Genomic DNA, 21,362 nt, shown 5'->3' on the forward strand with positions numbered 1-21,362 from the left:
CTTGCCATTTAAGAGGTGCCTTACATAACCCAGCGGGAGCATGAGCTGTGGTCCAAGGAGAGAGCTAGCTAGGTACGCTGACAACTGCCCTAATCCGTGAACCCCAGGGTTCTTTTTTAAGGGGTAGAGGAGCATAGACTGCGGCCTTACCCATCAGGCCAGCTTCCATCCCCTTGTGAAGGACAGATGCAAGCACGCTCAGCCCCAGCCTGGCATTTCCTGTATGTGGCTTTGAGCTAGAAAATGTGCCTAGGTCAGTACAAAAGAAACCCCCATTTCTAAAATGGGGTGGGGGTGGGTGGGGGTGGGTGGGACCCACGATGGTGGAGTCAGAGGCACTGGCTTCTTCTTCTGCAAGGTATGGCTGGCTCCCTTATCTTACCGTTTGGTTGTTTCCAGGCACATCCCAGAGGCAGGGCATCCCCTCTTTACCGAAAGGTAAGAGAAAGCAACCCATGAGACTGGGTGTGTGGGGGGGTGGTTTTAAGACGGGAACTGGGGGGCCAGGAGTCCTGGCCCCTTCCTCTAGCCCTTTTCCTCGCCCCCTCTGAGAGTTTCCACTGGTGACAACGTTTACTGTAAATTCTGTGCTCCGAAGAGCCTGGGCAAACCCCGAGGCAGAAGGGAGGGGTGGGGTAGGCGGGCCACAGGGACCAACCGCTCTGACCTTCTCCCCACCTAGAGGCAGGCCCAGCTTTCGGGAAGTGACAGCAGGTTCTTCCTCCCCAAGCAAGCTCTGCTGAGCTCTCTCTAGCTTTCTCTCCCCGCCTGCCCGCCCGCCCGCACCCCACCCTCCCCGCTTACAGATCCCAGAGCTCTGGGAGGGGGTTCACAACCACTGCTGCCTCTAAACAGAAAACCACCACCTGTGACAAGAAACTCGTCTTTACCTTGGGAAGCAAGACGGCTTCCTGCTAGGGCGCCAGAGAGACCAGCCCTGGTAACCCAGGGACCATGCAACCAGCCAGACACTGGCAAGAGGAAGAGTTTGACTTCCTTTGCAGGAGGAAGTGGCTGATCTGGGGCCTCCTCCCAACATGTCCCCACCTGCCACTGCTCAGTCCACTCTGACCCTCCCTGGGGCAGTCATGCCCTAGAAAGGACTCACACAGGGACAACTGGCCAAGGCGGCCACGGGGGCAGCTGCTTACTCCGAGATATAATGACCACACCCCCTGACTTCCCTTCACTTCCCAGGGGCAGCTGGAAACCTAGGGCTCAGTGAGCGGGGAGCGGAGAGGAATGTTTGGGAAGGGAATTTTGGCCTTTCACACGCACGTCCTCTGCTACAGTCAGGGAGTTGTAAGCCAGCATTTGGGCTTCTGTGTGACCTGTTTTCCACTTTTTAGAATTCTTTTTGGTCCTTCAGTCTCCTCACGGTAACCCCCGAGATGGACATGGGAGACCAGCCCTCATCATTTTCCCCACTTTTCAGATGAGGCCAACTGAGACCCTGGGACAAACCTACCCCAAATACCCCTCAAAATGATCATAGGCTGGTGGCAACAGGTGCTGGGAGAGAGGGCTTTGGAATTTGCCTCAAGACATTGATTTTCTCAGAGGTCCAGACACTTTAGTGATTGACCCAAAGCCTCATAACCACATACGTGCAGAGCAGGGTTTGGTTCGAGGCTTCCCCATCTTCAGCCTCATTCTTCTTCAGGCACACCCAATGCTTCCCCCGAGAGACGGATGACTTAAGTGACCAAACGTCTTCAGAGATCACTAAGAAGTCCTCGGCTGCCCTATAAGTATCCCAAGAGAACACTGGGTCTCGATTTTGGTGATCTTTAAACACCACACTGGAACCCTGAGTTGGTCACACTCTTCCAATCACAGAGCTGATCATCTGCCTCCTTCCCAGAGTTGGGAGGACATCTTCTGTCCAGCTACTCTTTTAGAGGGTTCACTCAAGGCCAGGCCTTCCTCCACATGCAGAGTGAGGTCCAGAAACACATGGCAATGGTGGGCTCCATCAGCAGTAACTGGGGACCGGGGTCCTGGCTAGGTGAGCCTCTGTGACTTGCTTTCCCCTCTCTGAGCCCCAGTTCCTGTTAGAACAGGAAGCCTGGACCACAACAATGATTCTCAACCTTGGCCACACAGTGGAATTAGTGGGATTCCCTGGGGAGCTTTACCAATACTGGTGCCTGATTCTGATTTAAGCAGTCTGGGGTGCAGCCTGGCACTGGGTTGGTAAAGGCTCCCAGGGGATCCTAATGTGCAGTGAACATTGAAAAACATTAGAAGGAACCATTAGCTTAGAAAATCTCCAAGCCCTCTTCAACTCTCGAATATTTCAGATTCCAAACTAAATACTTGAGTGTATTAGCCTTTAACCCGCACTTGTTAGGAAGGGGTGTGCGTGAGTGTCAGGGGGAAGGTTGTTGGGGGCAGAGGGATGTAGACTCAGTTTATATAAAAAAAAATTAGTAGAAACTAAATTTTTAAAAGAATAGTCTAGCTTGACTTAATAACTAACATTTATTAAATGCTACCATATGCCAATCACTCTTTTAAGTATTTTACAGTTATTTTTATATTTAATCTTTGCAACAACCCCATGTGGTAGATAATATGATTATCCACATTTTACAGACGAGGACAACCTAAAAATACAGGGAAGTTAAGAAACCTGTTCAAGGTCACACATCTTGTAGGTGGCACCACAACTCGAACGAGGCAGTCTGCCTTCAGAGTCTGTGCCCACCATATTCTCTTGTCTTTGACATTTGTTTAAATCTTATGATATTTGGTAATTACCTCCTGGGAGGCCTCAGCCATGTTGGCTTTCCAATTTCATCTTCCCTCTTTTCTGACCTCTTGCAAATCCAGATGGTAATGTTCACAATTCACCCTCACCTCTGAAGTTACTTGATGTCAACTCTATCATGAACAACACGCAGCTTGGGGGTGGTTAAGGAAGACGCTTCATGGGGGTGTGGGAACATTATGGGAAATTCCCTACTGGAGGGGCTGAAAGGGGGTCACTCAAAGAGCTCTTGAATGATGGGGAATCCCCAGACAGTTCCCTTACCCACAGGGAAGCCAGTTGGGACCAAGGCCAAGGACAGGTTCTGGCCCAAGGCTCTAGCAGGGACTCTCCGGGCATTCTGAGCACGGCTTTGGTCCTCCTTCTTGCCAGCTCTGGTTTAGTGCCTTGACCTTCTCCTTGAATGTTCTAATCATGGTTTCCAGAAGAGTGAAAATAGTCCCTGTGTGTTCCTTCTCGACAGAACACGTAGTCATTTACTGATTGAGTGACCTTTTAGCTCTCACCTACACTTAAACATGAGAGTAGTTGAGTGAAGCTTATCTCTCACACTAGCTATGTTCAATCTCCAGCAGTTACCAATCCACAAAATGCAGATACAGGGTGGAGCCCACCATTGCTGGAGGGGTCTGTGAACTGACATAGGACATTTCCCAAGCCCTGGTAGGATCTATGCCTATCCCTTCCACCAATCCTGGGGAAATTGGCCCCAACTCCTGCTCCTTACCCAAGGAGGAGAGAAGAGGAATCATTAAACCACAGGTCTTTGCACTGAATAACGAAAAAGTCTGATTTTGGAGAAATCTTTACTTTCTCCCTATCCTCACCTCCTTCTCCTTGCTTCCCTCTAGAGAGTTAGAAAAAGAATTTAATCAAATGCTCAGCTTCTCTTGCCCCTAGGCAAGACCATGTGACAGTTTCTGCCCAATAAGATATAAGTTGAAGTACCTGGGGGTGGAGCTTCCCTTTCCAATTAAAAAGGCAAAGCCTCACCAGGACAAAAGCCATCCTCCCTCAACACAGACTGATGGCTGGAGGTCCAGCACTATCTTGCAGCCTTGAGGATGAAAGCCACATACTGAGGATACCTGCACACACAGAGAAGTAGCCTGGTTCTTTGATGACATTCTTGCAGTAGCCCTGGTCTGTCCACTTCTGAATTCCTTGTGATATGAGAAAGACAAACTGTGACTTACCGATGGCTGTTTGATAGTCCTTCTATTACTTGTACCTGAATGCAATCCTGACTGATATCTCAAGTTAGAAAGGTTATCACCAGCAAGCCCAATTCCAAAAAACAAACAACTAGTAATTGCTATGAACACAAAGGTTTGAATCAAGTTGTTGTTGTTTTTAAGCCTGCCAGGCCTCTGGGGACAGTCTGGGTACATATACCCTCAACCCTCATAGATGTCCCAAACTCATTCTATATATTCTATGACATGCACATGGCTGCACACTGAAGTCACCTGGAGAGCTTCAAATAATCTTAATTCCTGAACTTCACTCCTGTGAGAGGTTCCAATTTGATTGTCCTGGAGTGGGTCTCAGGCATCAAGACTTTCGCAGGTGAGCTCAATGAATCATGTTCATAGCTGATTCCTCTTAAAAATATATATGTCCATCGACAGATGAATGGATAAAGAAGATGTGGTGTATATATATACAATGGAATATTACTCAGCCATCAAAAAGAATGAAATCTTGCCATTTGCAATGATGTAGATGAAACTAGAGGGTATTATACTAAGTGAAATAAGTCAGTCAGAGAAAGAAAAATACCATATGATTTCACTCATATGTGGAATTTAAGAAACAAAACAGATAGAGGAAAGGAAAGAAAAATAAAATAAGATGAAAACAGAGAAGAGGACAAACCATAAGAGACTCTTAACTATAGGTAACAAACTGAGGGTTGCTGGAGGAGAGGTGGGTGGGGGGATGGAGTAACTGGGTGATGGGCATTAAGGAGGGCATTTGACATAATGAGCACTGGGTGTTTTCTGCAACTGATGAATCAGTAAATTCTACCCCAAAACTAATAATACAGTATATGTTAACTAAATTGAATTTAAATAAAAAATTAATATGTATAAGGATATAAACATAGGCAATGCTCAATATTATTAAATTTGTACATTTATATTTTTGTTTTATTATTTATTTTATAATATATAGGATAAATAAAATAAATAGAATACAAATAACTTTAGAGAAGTGGGAGAATGCTTTTAAGTCAAAATAATCTTCTGAAGTGAATGCCTGTTTAAGGGAAAGTGCCTTACTATCACACTGCTATTATATTTGGTGAAAACAATTTTAAGTAGCCCAGAACAATTCATTTTTATGATGGAAAAGCAGGAGGTAGGGTATCTACTAGAATCTCACGAATGATAACTTTATCAAACTAGCTACCCTTTAGATTGTTGAGCTCTGTGAGGGTCTATCACTGTCTTCACTGTTTCATCATCATTGACTAGGGCAGTGCCCGGCGCATAGTAAGTGTCCAATAAGATCAAGTTGCTTGACTGCCAACTAGGACTCTATAATAATTTACCAAACCCTGCATATGAAGAGTCTTCTAAGTAAATTTGTGATGTCCATGAACCTTCCAACGGAGTGTTTAACCAAGCCTTTAATAGCTTTTATAGCTTCTACTTGATATAGTTACAAATGAGTGTAGGAGATTCCCTGTTTTAAAAAGGCCCAGGTCAGATCCCTACTTAGCAATACTTCTGTTCCCCAAACTGAAGCTATGGGTGGGAGTAGCAGAATTAACAGCACTTTAAGAACTCTGCATATAGTTTCCTGAGCTGGAACTGGACTTTCCCCATCTATACCAAATGAAGGAGACTTGCCCAGCGGTGGTGAAAAGCCAGGCCAATGAAACAGTTAGTGTTCGTGAAGTTTTTACAAACAACCAGAAAAAAGGGCATATGTTTTCATATATAATACATCTGATACCTACATCTGATTGATTTATAGGAAAATGCCAAGCGCTTTGCATTGAAATGAATGAATAAATACAACCTTCCCCTCAATGCAAAACAAAACAAAATATGCAATATTGCTTTGGTTTTATATTTGCTCTGTCATTTAACTCCCGAACAGCCCAGTGAGGTGCTATTGCTTCCCATTTTGTAGATCAGAGTTTAGGTTCAGATATATTCCCCAGCAGAGCTGAATTAGTTTTGTTGGCCCACCCCCAACCCCACCCCACTCCCATCTGGTTCCTGCTCCCTGCGGCTCCATCACCCCTGTTCCTGAGCTCCTCCTCATGCTCTCAGAGGCCCCGTCCCACAAGGCATCTTTCCGACCCTTGACTGGCCACACACAGTTTGGCCTCAAGGCTCTGCTGAGCGCACCCTTTCCCCAGATCTTCCCAGTCTCCTTCTCTCACCACTATCTGACCTCAAATGTCAGGGTCTCAAACAGACCTCCCTTGATCACCATCCCCACCCCGTCCCTTAACCATATTCAACATTGCACTATTTGATTTTATTTGAAGTACTCTTCACTTGGTGTGATTAGCCTGTTCGTTTATTTGCCTGCTTTCCAGTGTGACTTCCAGTTGAATGTAAGGTCCATGAATTCAGGGACTGTCTTGTCCCTCCTGTATTCTCAGTGCCTGGAATAAACCATACCTGGCACGTAGGGGGCTAATATATACTTGTTGAGTGGATGAATCATCTCTGCTAACCTTGGATCTAGTACTGGGGAAATGGCCCTTGTTTTTAGAATTTTCTGGACTGCCCCACCTCTAACCAAAATGTTTTCTGGGTACGTGTACCAGCCGAGTACCCAGAAAACCTTTTGGTTAGAGGATCCTCAGTTGTAGGAAATTGCATTTTGGCCCTAGGAATCCAGTCCACTCTGCTTGGCTCTGAACTTTATGCTACTTTTGAATAAATATCCTGCTTTATAAGGGCTCCAGGTCACCCTCCTTGGTTTCCCTAAACCGAGGGTGATGAAATGTGTACGGGGACAGTCCCAGTCCATACCTATTGTCCTGGTGTCATTCTCACTAGCGCTCTTTTCACTTCCAAATGTGTTCCTGTTTGGAGGGTAAATGGTAAGATTTACTAGAACCTGACCCCTAAATTCTAGCTCAATATGATCTCTGCCCTTGTCTTCAGTGTCCTCCTGAGTTCATTCAGATCTCTAGCTGACCATTTTCTTGTTTTTAAATAAAAAATATACAGTATAACTACATTTAAGATATTTTTTAAAAAAATCATACCCACCCACGATCCTAGTACTTTTAACACAACTGTTTTCATTTGCACCTGTTGCCGTCTTTTCCTTTTTAAGAAACACATACTTATGCTTATAAAATTCCAATCACTGTAAATACAATTTGTATTTTGTTTTGTCATAAATGTGTCACATCTACGGAATCACCATAATTATCATTTTTAATGGCTGTGTCATCCAATGGAAGATCCACAATTTACCCCAAATGGTTTTTTAAGGTTGGACATTTTGGTTGCTATCAAAATGTTGTCATTATAAGCAATGCTGCAATGAACATCTTGGTCCATACTGGGTTTTGTTCAATTATGTCCTAGGATCAATCTGTAGGAGTGAGATTAGTGGGGCAAAGGGCACAACCGGTCTTCCAGCTCATGGCTGTACTGCTGTAAAAGGGTTAGCTGAGATACCCAGTGTCACCAGCAGTGAACACATGAGTGAAGTTGACTACAACCCCGTTGACATTCAGGCACTATAATTTTAAATAATTTATTTTGCCAATTAGACTTTTGAGGGTTTCTTAATTTCTCCTTTTTTACGATTTTATTTAATTTTATTTTATTTGAGAGAGAGAGCACAAGCAGGGTGAGTGGCAGGCAGAGGGAGTGAGAGAGGGAGAAGCAGGCTTCCCGCGGAGCAGGGAGCCCGATGTGGGGCTCCATCCCAGGACCCCGGGACCGTGACCTGAGCTGAAGACAGACGATTAACTGGCTGAGCCGCCCAGGCGCCCCAGGCTTCTTAATTTCATCGTAATATTACAAGTTATTGATTACCAAGGAGGAAGAATTTTCTCTGTGTCTGTTCCCTAGTACAGCATTCTCAACCAGGGACAATTTTGCCCCCCAGGGAACATTTGACAAGGTCTGGAAATATTTTTCATCATCACAACTGTGGGGTGAGCTGCTGCTACTGGCATCTAGGAAGTAAATTTTATATTTTTCAGTGCACAGGACAAGCCCCCTCCCCCAACAAAGAATGATGCGACTCAAAATATCAATAGCGCCGAGGTTGAGAAACTCTCAGTGTGTATCATTTTCACAATCAGAATAGAAAATTGGGTTATTTTCATTTTGGTAGGAAAAACGTTACATAAGCTTTCTGTTCATAGCTTTTGCCCACTTACCTATTGGAGTCTTGATGTTTTTCTTAAAAGGATGTTCTTTCTATGGTATAAATATGAAATCTGCATTTATTTAATTCGATGCAAATATTTTCCCCGATGTATTATTATCCCTTTAATTTTGGATTACAACTTACGACCTTTTTAAAATAAAGGAACATTTAAACTTTAGCCCCTCTCAACCTTGGACTCTCTTTCTCATCTCTTGCTGTATATGCTTGGGTTATATTACTAAAGATTGTCTAGGTCATTCAGACCTTCTGGTTGAAGGCTTACTTCTTGGCTTACCCTTTGCAAAAGACATGTAAGAGCAACACCATCTGCATAGCAAAGTCCTGTTCAACAAAGTGGTACAAAACAAAAGCAAATGGTGGGCAGGCAAGAGGTTTGGGTTCTTAGGTGTCCTGAGAAAGACCTTGGTGTCACCATTGGTTACATGGCAGGTTAGTCTACAGCATCCCTGAGTTTTCTTTTAATTCTGTGATCTTATAAACAAGGGAATATGACCATAATTATTGTTAGCCCCTCTCCCCTAAGCTACCATGCGCACCCATAATGAGACTCTCTACAAATATCCCACAATCTGAAGGGGACTTTGTCCTCTGGAACCAATCTGTGCCCCCTAGGAAGCAAGGTGTCAGACTGAATCCCACAGAGGAAACTACGAAAATCCCCAAGCAGCTTGGAAAAGGACTTTTTGGTGAGACTCCCATTCTTTTCAGGAGAAAGACCTTTGGATGCTGCTGATGGCAGCTTTGTGAAGGCTCCTGCTTGAATGGGCACCATCAATTTGTGACCCGGGACCTGTAATCTCATTTGAACAGAAATTCCTTATAAACGTCAGGACTGGTGTGGAGCTGGCCTCCTTTCAAATATGCCTCCCAAACTTAAACCACACTGACTCATCATCAGTGGTACAAGCATTTAGGGGTGGTGGATTGCCTTGACATGTTTTTCTTTCCCAAATGAAAATAGTCTACTATTTTGTTGTTCTGATTTTTAATCTTCACAATAAAAAAATATATAGAAAAATACTAGAGTAAGGTAAGCTACTCAGAACTCAATCACTCAGAAAGAACCACTATTAGCATTTTGGAGAATATCTTTCCAGATATTTCTTTATGCATGCAAACATGCCCCAAACCCACAAATTTTACATTAACGGGATTATCTTCTGCATACTCTTTGTAGCTTGCTGTTTTTCCCTCAGGGCTATGTCATTGACATCTTTCAGTGATACAGATCTACATAGTCATTTTTAGTGGCAGCATAAAATTCTAGTGTCTGAATGTATCATAATATGCTTAATCACCTATTGTTGGGCATCTGTCCAATTTTATAGTATTGATAAAGTGTTTACTGTTCATGAGGAATTGAGCATCTTTGTGCATCATTTTTTTCTTCAAACTCTTATAAGTGGAATTGCTGTGCCAAAGAGTGTTCTCATATGAGATGTTAATATTTACTGCTACACAGCTTTCTTTAAAAGGGGTTTCAATGGATATATTGATACATTGCATAGAGACTTTAATTTCTTGACTAGGCCTAATGATGGAGAAGGAACAAGTGTGAATTTTGGAGGATGTTGCTTAAAGAACAAAAAAGCAAAGTCAGGAAGAGACTCAAGGAAGGTATCAGGGAAGATGAATACATCTTCATGAGAGTCCAAAGGAAGAGGCAGTACAGTAGAGTGGTTAGGGACATGGGCTTCAAAGTCTGTCAGACCTAGTTACAAGCTGTGTGACCTTGGACAAGTTACTTAACCTAATACACAAATTATAAAACAAGGTTTTTGTGCAGATTAAATGAGCACTTAATGCACAGCACCGGGTACACAGTCATGTATTAAATTAATATGTTTTTAATAAAAAGAAATTCATAGCAACAGAGGCCCAAGACAAATGCCTCTTTTCCACAGATGGTTCACTGATTTTCACTGAATTTTTTAAGGGTGGAACTGGCCAGAACATTCCTTCTGTGTTTTTTGTTTTTGACCTGGGCCTTCTCTACGCCAGTATACTTATGGTATGGTCTCCCAGAGAGAAAGAAAAGAACTCCAGGAGTGAAAAAGGACCACAAACAGCTTTCTCTTCCAGCCTTCCCCAGAAGACCAAGAACAATAGTGTCATTCTAAGGAGGCCCAGGGGATTGACATCTTTGTTGAGCTGCTTTTCCTCTGTTACTCAATTTCCCTCCGATTGTAAATACCGTATTTCTCACAGCAACAGCTTTAAGCTTCATTTCATGCATAATTTATACTCGTGACATGTTATATATGGCATTAAAATATATCCTGGAACCTGTAAATGTTTCTCTACTTTTAGACTAGTATGAGACTCCTTCAGGAGCCAGCCCCAGGAAAGCACCTTTCCCACCCCCAGCTAAGGGAGTACCCAAGTTCCAGCTTTCAGATTTGGCCCTGTTACTCCTCCTTGCTTCCAGTTCCATTCTTGAGGCCAGATCTGACTTGTCAAAGGCATAGCTCCGGGCTAGTATTACTGTCCCCCCACCATCTCTCCTATGTTTATCCTTTTCATGAACAAAGCTCCTCAGTTGATCTCAACTCTCTTTCCCACTGACTTTAGACACTGACTCCAAATACTTTGAGCCACTGCAATCAACCAGAATGGCCACACAAGTGACACTGATTTGCCTTCCCTTATAGTGGCTTTATCTAGTACTGTAGACTTTGGGGTCACTCCTTAACAAACCTCAAGTGACGGTTCTCCCAAAGGACTGAGATATTTATGTAGGATGATCTAGAGGTAAAATGTTACAGAGGAAGACTATTCAATGTTTGAAATCAAAATTAGAAATCATCCTAATGCATATGAGGTAATGACTGATGTTGGGAATGTAAATATCTACATTATAAAAATAGAAGCACATGATAAAAACATCCAAACTATATAAAAAAGGAAAAAAATACAAAGTATCTATCTCCTGATTTAGACCTTTCATCCTACTTTTCAGAAATAAATATTAACCTTGGGAGAAAGCTATCCGAAAAATTTTAAGTTCATACACATATGCACATATATGTTTTTCTTTTTATTAAAAACATACATGGGAGCAATCTATGTACCACAGTCACACCTTTTCCACTTAAGAGTATAGAAGCTTGATAATCTTTTCATATTAACACATCCAGATGTAACTTATTTTAACAACTCCATAGTATTCCACTGAATGGACAAACTATAGTTTATTTAATTAGTTCCTTATCCATGGGTATTTAGCTTGTTTCCAGTCTTTACTATAATAAACAAGAAAGCAATGATTATCTTCATATCATGTACATAATTGTGTGATCTGTGGGTACATTTGTAAATAGACTTCTAAATGTAAAATTGCCAAGTTACAGGGTATGTGCACTTATAATTTTGATGGACATGGCTAAATTGCCTCCTAATGGAGTTGTACCAACATAGTCCTACTAGTGGTGTTTGGTGGTGCCTGCTTCTCCATTGTCTTGGCAACATCACATATTAGCAACATTTTTTGTCTTTGCCAGTCTGGCAGGGAAGCTCACTGTTGCTTTAATTGTCATTCCCTAAGTGAGGTCTAGAAACTTTTCCATATTTATTTGCTATTTATTTCTCTCTTTCTGTAAATTGCCCATTCATAATCATTGCTAGTTTTTCTTTTGGGTTGTTAATCATTTTCTCATTCATAAGAGCTTTCATATATAAAGTAAATATGCCCTTTTTTGGTCATATGTGTCACAGATATTTTCCCCAATCTGTCATTTGCCTTTGACTTTGCATATAGTATTTTGAGATATATAGAAATTTTCACTTTTTATGTATAAAGGTAATATATGTCAGTTTTTTTCCTTTATGGTTTCAGGGTTTTGTACTTTATCTGGGAAAGTCTTCATTCCAAAATAATTTTTCAGTGCTTTTTTTCCCCCCCAAATTTCTTTAGTGTTTTTTTACATTTAATCTGTGTGCATGTTGTATGAGAAATAAAGACTTTAGTTTCTTCCTCCCAAAATGGCTAGCCCGTTGTCCCAATTCCATTTATTGAATAATTTAGCTTTCCCTCACTGGTTTGAAATGCCATCATCATCATTTTGCATTTGTTCTTGTGTCTTGTTCTTAGGAATTGACATGTGTACTTGGGTCTTAAATTTCAGTTTGCTTTGGAGTCTCTTTCTGTATTCTGTTCTGCCAAATGCTCTGTCTTTTCCATATTGTTTTGATTTCAATACTTATAATTCACTTTAATATATCTTGTTCAGCTAATCTTCTTAGTTACCCTTCTCTAAAATTTTCCTGGAAATTGTCACATGGTTGTTCTTCACTAAGAACTTAGAATAACTAATCTAAGTCTCCCCTAACTTCCTGAAAGTTGTATTGGGTTTTTATTGGGGTTACATTAAGTTAAATTTATAGATTATGGAAAATTTTTATTATTTTTACATAAGGTATATCTTTCCACTTATTTGAGTGTTTTTGAAAGCACTTAATTTTAAAGTTTTTAAAAATTAAGCCCTGCATATTTTTTGTTAAATGTATTCCACTTGCCAGTGTTGGTATTACAAAAGGAATCTTTCCTCCCATTAAATTTTCTAATTGGTTATGGTTTACATATAGGAAAGTTATTACTTTTTGTGTTAACTTCGATAGCTGACAGGGTTCCCTTATTATTTTTAATAGTTTTTCAGCTGATTATCTTGGATCCACTTATCAGCTGCTGATGTCTTTTGGAGATGAAATGGTCCAGTATGTTAACTGGAATTTAAATAAAAACTTAAAAAAATAAAATTTTAATAAAAAATTATATGCCTGTCTCCTTTTTAATCAATGCATCAATGCATTTAGTGTGCCTGAAAGATTTTATAGTTGTCTGTGGGAGGAAAGGAAAGAAGTGTAGTAGGGGCTTGTGTGAAACACCCAACAAAAGAGAATTAAAACAGAATGTGGACTCTGTGGCTATCACAATTATGAAGAGCAGCACCTGATCCAGTTTATGTGAGGGCTAGTCAATACCAAGGCTGTTATAAAGTTGGCATAAGATTAGATAGTTGTGGAAAGCGGCTCCTTCCCTACTCTGCTTTTTAAAAGCAATCCGTGTACAGTGTTTTGTTGTAAGCCATTTATAGGAGATACTGAAAATGTTAAATAGTAAGTAGCCCACACTCTCACTGGAGAGATGAAGTAATGCTTTTGTTATTTTAAGAGAGAGAATAGTGGCAAAGCTGAAACCGAGAAAACAACATTACCCCAGCATATGAAGCTAGCACAGTAATACAAACATGGTCCTTATTTGATACAGTAGTTGGTCTTTAAAATATTGGTGGATGGGTCCTATGGCTATTTCCAAGGGCCAGAGAATGGTTCCAGAACCTCAACCTGCGGGGCCAAGCATGGAGTCAAGGGTAAACCAAGCACTCAACCCTAAGCATGCTAGTGGTAAACCAGAAGATTTTCTACCTGAATCACAAACATAATTAAGAGGATAATGGATGGAGAAGATGGCTGATTACGTCTCAGAGGAAACGAACATTTCAGACCACAGCCAAACCCTCTGTTTGATGGTGGCAGATTTGTATGTTGCTGCCAAAAGCTTTTACCCGAAGTCAAGAAACAAGTTGCATTGGCTGCAACCCCCAGGCTAGCTGTGTCAACCAATGTGACCTACTCACCGGACAAAAAGTGAAAATGAATGCTGTGGTGCTCAAAAGAAAAGAGTGGGGAGGAGTTTGTGTCCAGGTGTGGGGAAGATGGGAACATTCGAGAGCCTGAGGCTGGAGGTGTGGGTGTGGACGTGGTGACTGCATGACTGGAGGCTCCATGCTCTCCAAGCCCCAGAGATCATCTCAATCTAGTCATGACTAGAATAATCAAGATGGGCCAAATCTTCTGGTTCTAACTCTCGTCTTACAGAGAGAGAGAGACCGCTGAATCCATTGAAAAGCTGGCCACAGCAAAGAAACATACATGCTCCCCTCATTTATATGTCCCCCTGGGCTTGAACAAAGACCAGTGGGTTGAATTTACAGGGAAATAGTGGTATAGCTCAAGATAGGGATGATTCCTCTGCTCACATCAGGAGGAAAAGAGCTCTCTGTCATTAGAAGTGAGCAGGCATACACTGGGGACCATTTCATTGGTGGAGGTTGCAGGGAGAGTGTGTAGAGGAATCTCAAGCATCGAAAGTGTGTCTGAACTTTCCAGCCTTTAAAAAATCTCTCAGCCCTGAGATTTTGATATATATATATAATTTTAGTTGTAATTTTTTAAAAAAGATTGATTTATTTATTTTGAGAGAAAGAGAGAGGGTGCACACACACAAGCAGAGGGAGGGCTGACTTGAGCTGAAATTGAGAGTCTGATGCTTAATGGACTGAGCCACCCAGGTGCCCCAGTTGTGATTTATCTTGCTTCTATAATAACCACTATTATTAAAATTACTCTTATTATACTTAAATTTTTTTTTGAAGATTTTATTTATTTATTTATTTGACAGAGAGACAACAGGAGAGGGAACACAAGCAGGGCGAGTGGCAGGCAGAGGGAGAAGCAGGCTTCCCGCTGAGCAGGGAGCCCGATGCTGGGCTCCATCCCAGGACCCTGGGATCATGACCTGAGCCAAAGGCAGACGCTTAACGACTGAGCCACCCAGGGACCCCTATACTTAAATTTTTTGAGTATTATATGGCAGGCACTGTGTGGAGCTTTTTATATGCACTATCTCTATGAGGTAGTTACTGTCATTTCCCAATCTATAGATAGGGAAACTGGACTTTAAGGGAGGTCGAATGTCTCTAAGATCTGTCACACAGATAGCAAGTGGCGGAGCTAGGAATCAAACCCTGTACTTCTGACTGTAGAGCTGCTGAGCTACCCTTAATTTTTACCATTTTTTTTTAATAGTACAAACTTAAAAAGCTCATAGATTTACAGTCTCGGGACATTTGTCCACTTATACAAAAAGGGAGGTTTTATCCTTTCCAATTTTTATTTATTTGTCTGTTTGCTCTAAAGAATGTTGAATGAGAATCAGACTCTGATAGAGATGAGTGAGTGATCATAGATTTTCAAGCTTCAAATAGTAAACGGGAGGGAGTGTGTTAAGACCCTAAATCATATTGACATCACAGAGAACATGTAAGTTGCAGCGTCACCGACAACTTCACATTTAGGCAGCTGATCATAATTATCAAAAAGAAGAAAGAATTTGGTGTTCATTCATTCCTTTTTTTTCAGTTCAACAAATATTTATGGACTGAAAACTATGTTGGAACGCAATGGAAGATATGCTGAATACGTTCTAATAAAACACAAGCATCCAGTCAGAGATGTTGGTGCCGACCGTTCTCTGCTTCCTTACAAAGCTAAAAGAAGCATCTCTTTTTCCCCCTAAAACTACATCTTACTCTTTCTTGATAAAATTAAAACAACTATTCTAACTGGCTGATTGCCATGGTAATCTTTCAAATAAACACAAACATACTTATTTTGGGTACCAACTGCCCTTTACCATTGAAGTGAAGGACTAGGCTGCGAGAGGTTCAGGAATGGTTCAGGAGGAAGGACAGGAAGGCGGGGTTGCTAGAGGAAGGGGCGAGGAGATGGAAGAGGATGGAGCCAGTGAAGTAAGAGTTGGTTGACCGAGGACCAAATGAAGGCGCGGAATGAAGAGGGCTAAGGTGGTAAGGTATGGAAGACGAGGAGGAAGCACCGCTCTGTGAAGCATGCAGCCAGAATTCAGAAACATTGACCAGGGCCTTGGTCCTCCAGTGGACTTGCAGTTCAGCATTACCCAAGGCTCCCACTCAAGCCAGGGGTCAAGGCCTTCTCTAGAAAGTTTGAGACTGGAGGCAACTCAACCAGAATAGGGACCACCCCAGATAAGTGCACTTGAAACTGCATCTTTCACAGACCCCTTGGGGTATCATGAAAGATATTTCAAAATAAAACCTTAATGATGTTTTGGAAAGAGGAGTAACATGCAGCACCCTATGGACCTCCTTGTCCCAAATGTAGGGACCAGGGTGGCTGCCAACTGGCCTCCTAGGGGGTGGGACCATAGGCGATCCTAACACCGGGATCCTGGGCTCCCCCAAAGTGCTTAACACCTTCTAAATTCTTCCCAAAGACAAGCCTGCCTTCTGCTCTCCAGGCTCGAGAGGGATAGAGCTCTCTCTGGCTACCCCATCTCTGATTAGGTGGTTCTGCTTCCACCTAGCCTCCCTCCTTGATACGATCAACTCATTTACACCTCATGCCCTCTCAGGGGGTCAGGAAGAAGGGCTCCTTTCTTTTTCAGCTCCCTGGCTCATTCCTTGCTACTAAATCTTCTCAATACACCCAGAGGAGAGCCTCTCCTCCGCACTGCACCCCGTAGCCCGACCCCTCCGCTTACCACCCCCCCACCCCACCCCCCCGACAGCCCCATGCAGGCAGACTCAAAGCTGCGCTCCAAGCATCCATGGGTGGTGGGGAGCAAAGCCTCAGGCTCAAGAGGATGAAGAAAGGTCTGAACACTCACCAAGTGCAAGGTGTCAGCCTTCTGTGTCTGCCTCTGTCGGCTCTTCTGGGCAGCAATGCGGTTTTTCTCCCTTCTCTGAACTTTTCTCACATCATCGGATGGGTCCTGGGAAGCAGAGGTGAGGGGAATCAGGTGAGTAGGCTCCTCTCTTCTGAGTGAAAGCAGGTTCTCGTGCTGTTTGGTATCCGGCTGCCCATCCTTGCATTTCTTCACGTCTTTTCATTTGCCCCTTCACTCCCCACTTACCAAAAGGCTGAGCCCAAAAGAGGACTCTTCCCCACACTGTTACGCTCTCTTAGGTCCCTATAGCTGTTTTGGCCAAAGCTACAGGAAGAGGAAAAAGACCCTGGGGACTTGATAGGGCTGTATTTGAAAAAAAAAAAAAAAATGGTTAAGGCGATGAAGTGTGTTTTATCACCTCTCCTCTCTTCAGGGCTGCTCCACCCTTACTCTCTCACTTTTTGGCCTAGAATTTTCTTGCTATTTCCCCCCCCCCCAAAACTTCGCTGAGCACCTACTATGTGCCAACTTCCATGCAAATGCTTTTTCAGAGGTGCTCTTGTTTAACTCCTCAATTCTGTGCAGTTAATATTTTGTTTCCATCTTATATGTGAGGAGACCGAGGCTCAAAAGACTTGCCCAGGAGCCTACAGTAAGCCAGGGCCTTCCATCTTCTGAGGCTAAGTCTGATGCCTTTCCAAGCCACTTCCCGCCCCTCACTGGTTTGTACCCACGTGTCTTCTGCCACACCCCTGGGCTGAGGTCCCCATCCCAGATCTGGCTCTTCTTCTCCTGCATTCCCTTCATTATGCTCAGTGACCTTGACATTCCCCGTGGCCCTGAGCACAATGCCTAATACAAACTAGAGGCCAAGAACAGCTTTAATGGCAGAGATCACCTGGCTGCAGCAGGTAGTGGATGGGTGCTTAGGACAAGAGGACCTCTGGGCATCCTCTAAGTATATTCCACAGATGGACACGTCCTCTACTTGGGCAGAGAGGTTAGCTCCAGCTCTCCCCCCAGATACTGCAGGGTAAGTATAGGAGTCTGAGTCAAGCCCTGCCCTGGTCCCTCTCACGCCCACACAGGATCCAGGGGCACTGTTCCTGGGGCAAGATTCTGTGCTCAGCCAGCCTAAGTCTCACCAGTGTGCCCAAGACTTCCAGGCCATTGCGGTAGGAGGGCATCGGGTTAGATGGGAAGGAAGTGCTCTTCTCTAAGGGGCATGGGGAACCAGGTTACCATGGAATCCATGAGTAATTTCCTTCCTAAGAAGAGTACAGACTTCCAGGCAGCGTGAGCCACCGTGATGCCATCTGGAGCAGAGGACTGGACTGTTTGCCCACTAGAGGTCTCCACTATGACTCCTCCCAACCTGCTGCCCTTCTGCTCGACGTTCATGACAGATGCTGTATTATCTGTTTATATACATTTATTTCGGCTGCAGCATCTTGCAAGCCCTCTTGGATATCTGTGCTAAGGAAAGAATGTGGTTTTTAAACCACAAAGTTGGAGAAGCAATGTTAATCCCTTGATGTATCTGGTGAGAATGAAGAAGCCTTTCTCTGGAGAGGGATGTCAAGGAATGCGGTGAAGAGAAAGCTCCAGAAGCTTTGCGGGCAGGCAGGGTGTCCCGTTTTGGGGGCAGGCCTCAAGCTGAAAACTTCTGACTTGGAAGTCACAATCTCGATTCCAAACACTCCCACACTCTCTACCTCAGTCGCTCTGGTTTCCCCAGAGCTGAGCTGGGAGTGTCTCCAGGCCAGAAGCCACAGGGGAAAGAGGCTTTGGTGGCAGCTTCCTGCATCCCTCTCCGCTGGCCAGTGCCCCAGCAGATACGAGAGATTCTTCTGGGCTTGCCTGGCTTCCTCCTCTAGCTAGCTCTTTTTTTTTCCTTCTTTGCTTTTCCCTGCAGCTTCCCTCTCTTGCCCTGATGGCTGCCCCCCCGCGAAACCACCCGCACGGGCTGGGCAGGCCCGCAGCCTCCGGAACGCCGTGCCTCTCGCGTCCCCACCGCCCTGGAGAAAGGTGGACCCTTCCCCCTGAGAGAGCAGGGCTCTCGGCCGCACGTTCTCCTCCTGGCTTCCTCGAAAAGCTTCGTGCGGCGGGGGCCCGGCGGGAGGCGGAGGCGGAGGCAGGGGGCCCGGCTGCGAGCGGCGCGGCTGCGGGAGGGGGGTCTCCGTCCGCCAACAGGCTGCGAACACCCGGTCGTCGTAAGTGGGTCGGGCTGCCCCTGCCGCTTGCTGGCTCCTCGGCTCCCTGGGCAGGCCGCCGTCGCCCTCCGACTGCCCCCCTCCGCAGGGAAAGAGAAGGTGGGCTGCAGGGAGAGGGGGGGCTTCTACCTGTTTGCCCGGGGGAGGAGAGCGGCTGAAGCTGGAGTCGCTGCTGTCCGAGCTGTGAGGCATGGCTGCAATCTTCCGGGCTCTCCGCACGGCCCCAGGCGCCTCGGGGCTCTCTGGTCACCAGCCGGCCTCCCTTCCCGACCGCTGCCGGGCCACCAGCTCGGCCCCCTGCGCGGGTCCCTGCTCTGCCCGCCCCGCGGCCGCCTCTGACCCCTGCGTCCTCCTCACTCGGGGGTGCAGACGCACTGCTCCCCACAGGGACATGTCGCTCGCTTCGGGGCTCGTGCGCGCGCGCTCTCTCTCTTGTGGTTTCTGGTAACTCACACTGGAAGTCACATGGGCGGAAACTTAAACAAGTTAGAAGTTAATTTGAGAGAAAATACATATCTGGGAAAAGACCCACAGAATGATATGAAAGGAAGAAAAAAAAGACACAAAACCCCAGATACCTTCCGACTGTTTGAAAGGCAGAGCAGCTCTCTTCCATTGATGAAGATAAAAGAGAAAAACAGCCCAGGCAGGGAAAATCCCCAGACCGAATTAGCAAGTCCGTCTCCTGTCAACACGGCCGAAAGGAGAGGGCAGCAGGGAAAGAGTTTCCATTGTCAGCCGACTCGATTCTTAAACCAAGATAAAGCAGTGAGACTGGGATTTCTTTCTGGTTTTTACCCGAAAGCAGCTGCCCATCCTGCCCTGTGGCAGGCCGTCCTCGCCTGACTACCGCGCAGAAGAGGCCCGGGGAGATCTGAAAGCCACCGGCAGGCTCTGCAGTGGATGTTCCAGATGCCTGTTCAGCACCCACGCCCCTCGGCGGCGGCACGCTGTCTTTAGGGAGGAGAAGCCTCCTGTGTTGAGGGTCTTCCAGGAGCTCAAGATTGGCTTCGGATCTTAATGATTCAAGAAAGTCACCGGGTCAAAGCCCAGGTTGGAGGAACAGTAAGAAATAGTGAAATGAGCACTGTACTTGGAGTCACACCAACTGGGATTTGCATTCTGACTTTACCAGAATGCCTGCGGCCTTGCGTAGCTCAGCTGAGCTCAATGCCCCTCTAGCTCCATCTGTAAATGGAGAGTGATAAAATCTGCGCTGCCTGCCTCTCAGGGCTGTTTCCAGAAGCGAATGATAGCACGGATTAGAATGCCCCTAGCAGACAGTAAAACACGCTCTGAAGACAGGTGTTACTTGTAGCGTTTAGTCTTGTGTGAGCACATTCGTAGAGTCCTCGGTAAGCAATGCAACACTCACCTGGGCAATGTGGCTTTTTAAAAAGCCCTTGCTTTATTCCCGGGGTGACTCGAAGCCAAACGCTTGCGTTGATAGTCTTAGGATTGATAGGAAGCATGGCCCCTAAAAGATTTTGGATCCACTGGCGGGATTTCTGTCTGAAGGCAATATTGCCCTAAGGGTATACTGAGCAAAACAAAATTCCTTCCCTCCTGGAAGATACATTCGAGTGCAGGAGGCAGACAGCAAACAAAAGTTAATATATAATACATCAGCTGTTGACAAGTGCTGTGGAGAAAAAGGGAAAGGAGGTTACGGAATTCTGGGGGTCAGTGGGTTGCTATTTCTACAGAGTGGTCAGGAAGACCTTACTGAAAGGGGGGCATCTGAGCAGCGACTCGAAGGAAGGGAAGGAAGGGAGGGAGCATTCTGGCAAGGACCTAGAGGTGTGTTTGGTGTGTTAGAGGACTAGCAGAAGATGGACTTGGCAGGTATCAGAGCCGGGTGGGGTAGGGTCTTGGAGGCCATGATAAAGGCTTTTATCCTGAAAGACATGGGGAGCCTCAGGAATACCACCTTCCCACTTTCACTCTGTGGTTCTCTACCCTAGCCACTATTTGTGTCCTTCATAGCACTTACAAATTTTGTCATTTTACTAGTTTATTTACTTAGTTTTTTCCCCCCTGTTTCCCTCATTCCACTGCTAACTCCATTTATGAATTTAATTCGACAAATGTTTATTGAGCACCTACCATGCACCAGGCAATGTTCTGCATACGGGAGATATAGTTAGTGCTTTGACTTTTTCCCAGAATGAGATGGTGAATCAGTTTGCTTTTGCTGCCTAGCAAACCACAAAAAAAAAAAATTCAGTGGCTTAAAACAACCATTTATTTAGCTCATGAGTCTGTGGGTCATCTGGAAGGTTCTTCTGGGAAAGGCTGGGGCTAGGCTGGGCTCTTGTCTGTGTCCTCAGACAGCCGGTAGGTTAGCTGATAATTCTATGGCCTTGCCTAGGTCAGGTCTGCACCACGTGCGACCGCCGCCCGCCCGCAACAGGCTTGTTTATCTAGCAGCTGCAGGATTCCAAGAGTAAGCACAGAGGGGTTCAAAACCTCCCAAGGCCTGGGCTCAGAATTGGCACATTCTTCT

General features: G+C 44.7%; 1 protein-coding gene across 1 annotated transcript in view; it reads right to left on the bottom strand.

The window, feature by feature from the left end:
* BATF (basic leucine zipper ATF-like transcription factor) overlaps positions 1-19,710 on the bottom strand; it is a 21,782-nt gene extending 2,072 nt beyond the window's left edge. Inside the window, exons 1-3 of the mRNA XM_006743464.3 lie at positions 19,435-19,710; positions 18,986-19,310; positions 16,644-16,748 (exon numbers count right to left, since the gene is read on the bottom strand). Coding sequence (XP_006743527.1) covers positions 16,644-16,748; positions 18,986-19,048 — 168 coding nt within the window. The 5' untranslated portion in view covers positions 19,049-19,310; positions 19,435-19,710. The remainder of the gene's footprint in view (positions 1-16,643; positions 16,749-18,985; positions 19,311-19,434) is intronic.
* Positions 19,711-21,362: the final 1,652 nt, after the last annotated feature.

Source organism: Leptonychotes weddellii, chromosome 9, assembly GCF_054177405.1.
Source record: "Leptonychotes weddellii isolate Sample4059 chromosome 9, ASM5417740v2, whole genome shotgun sequence".
NCBI lineage: Eukaryota > Metazoa > Chordata > Mammalia > Carnivora > Phocidae > Leptonychotes > Leptonychotes weddellii.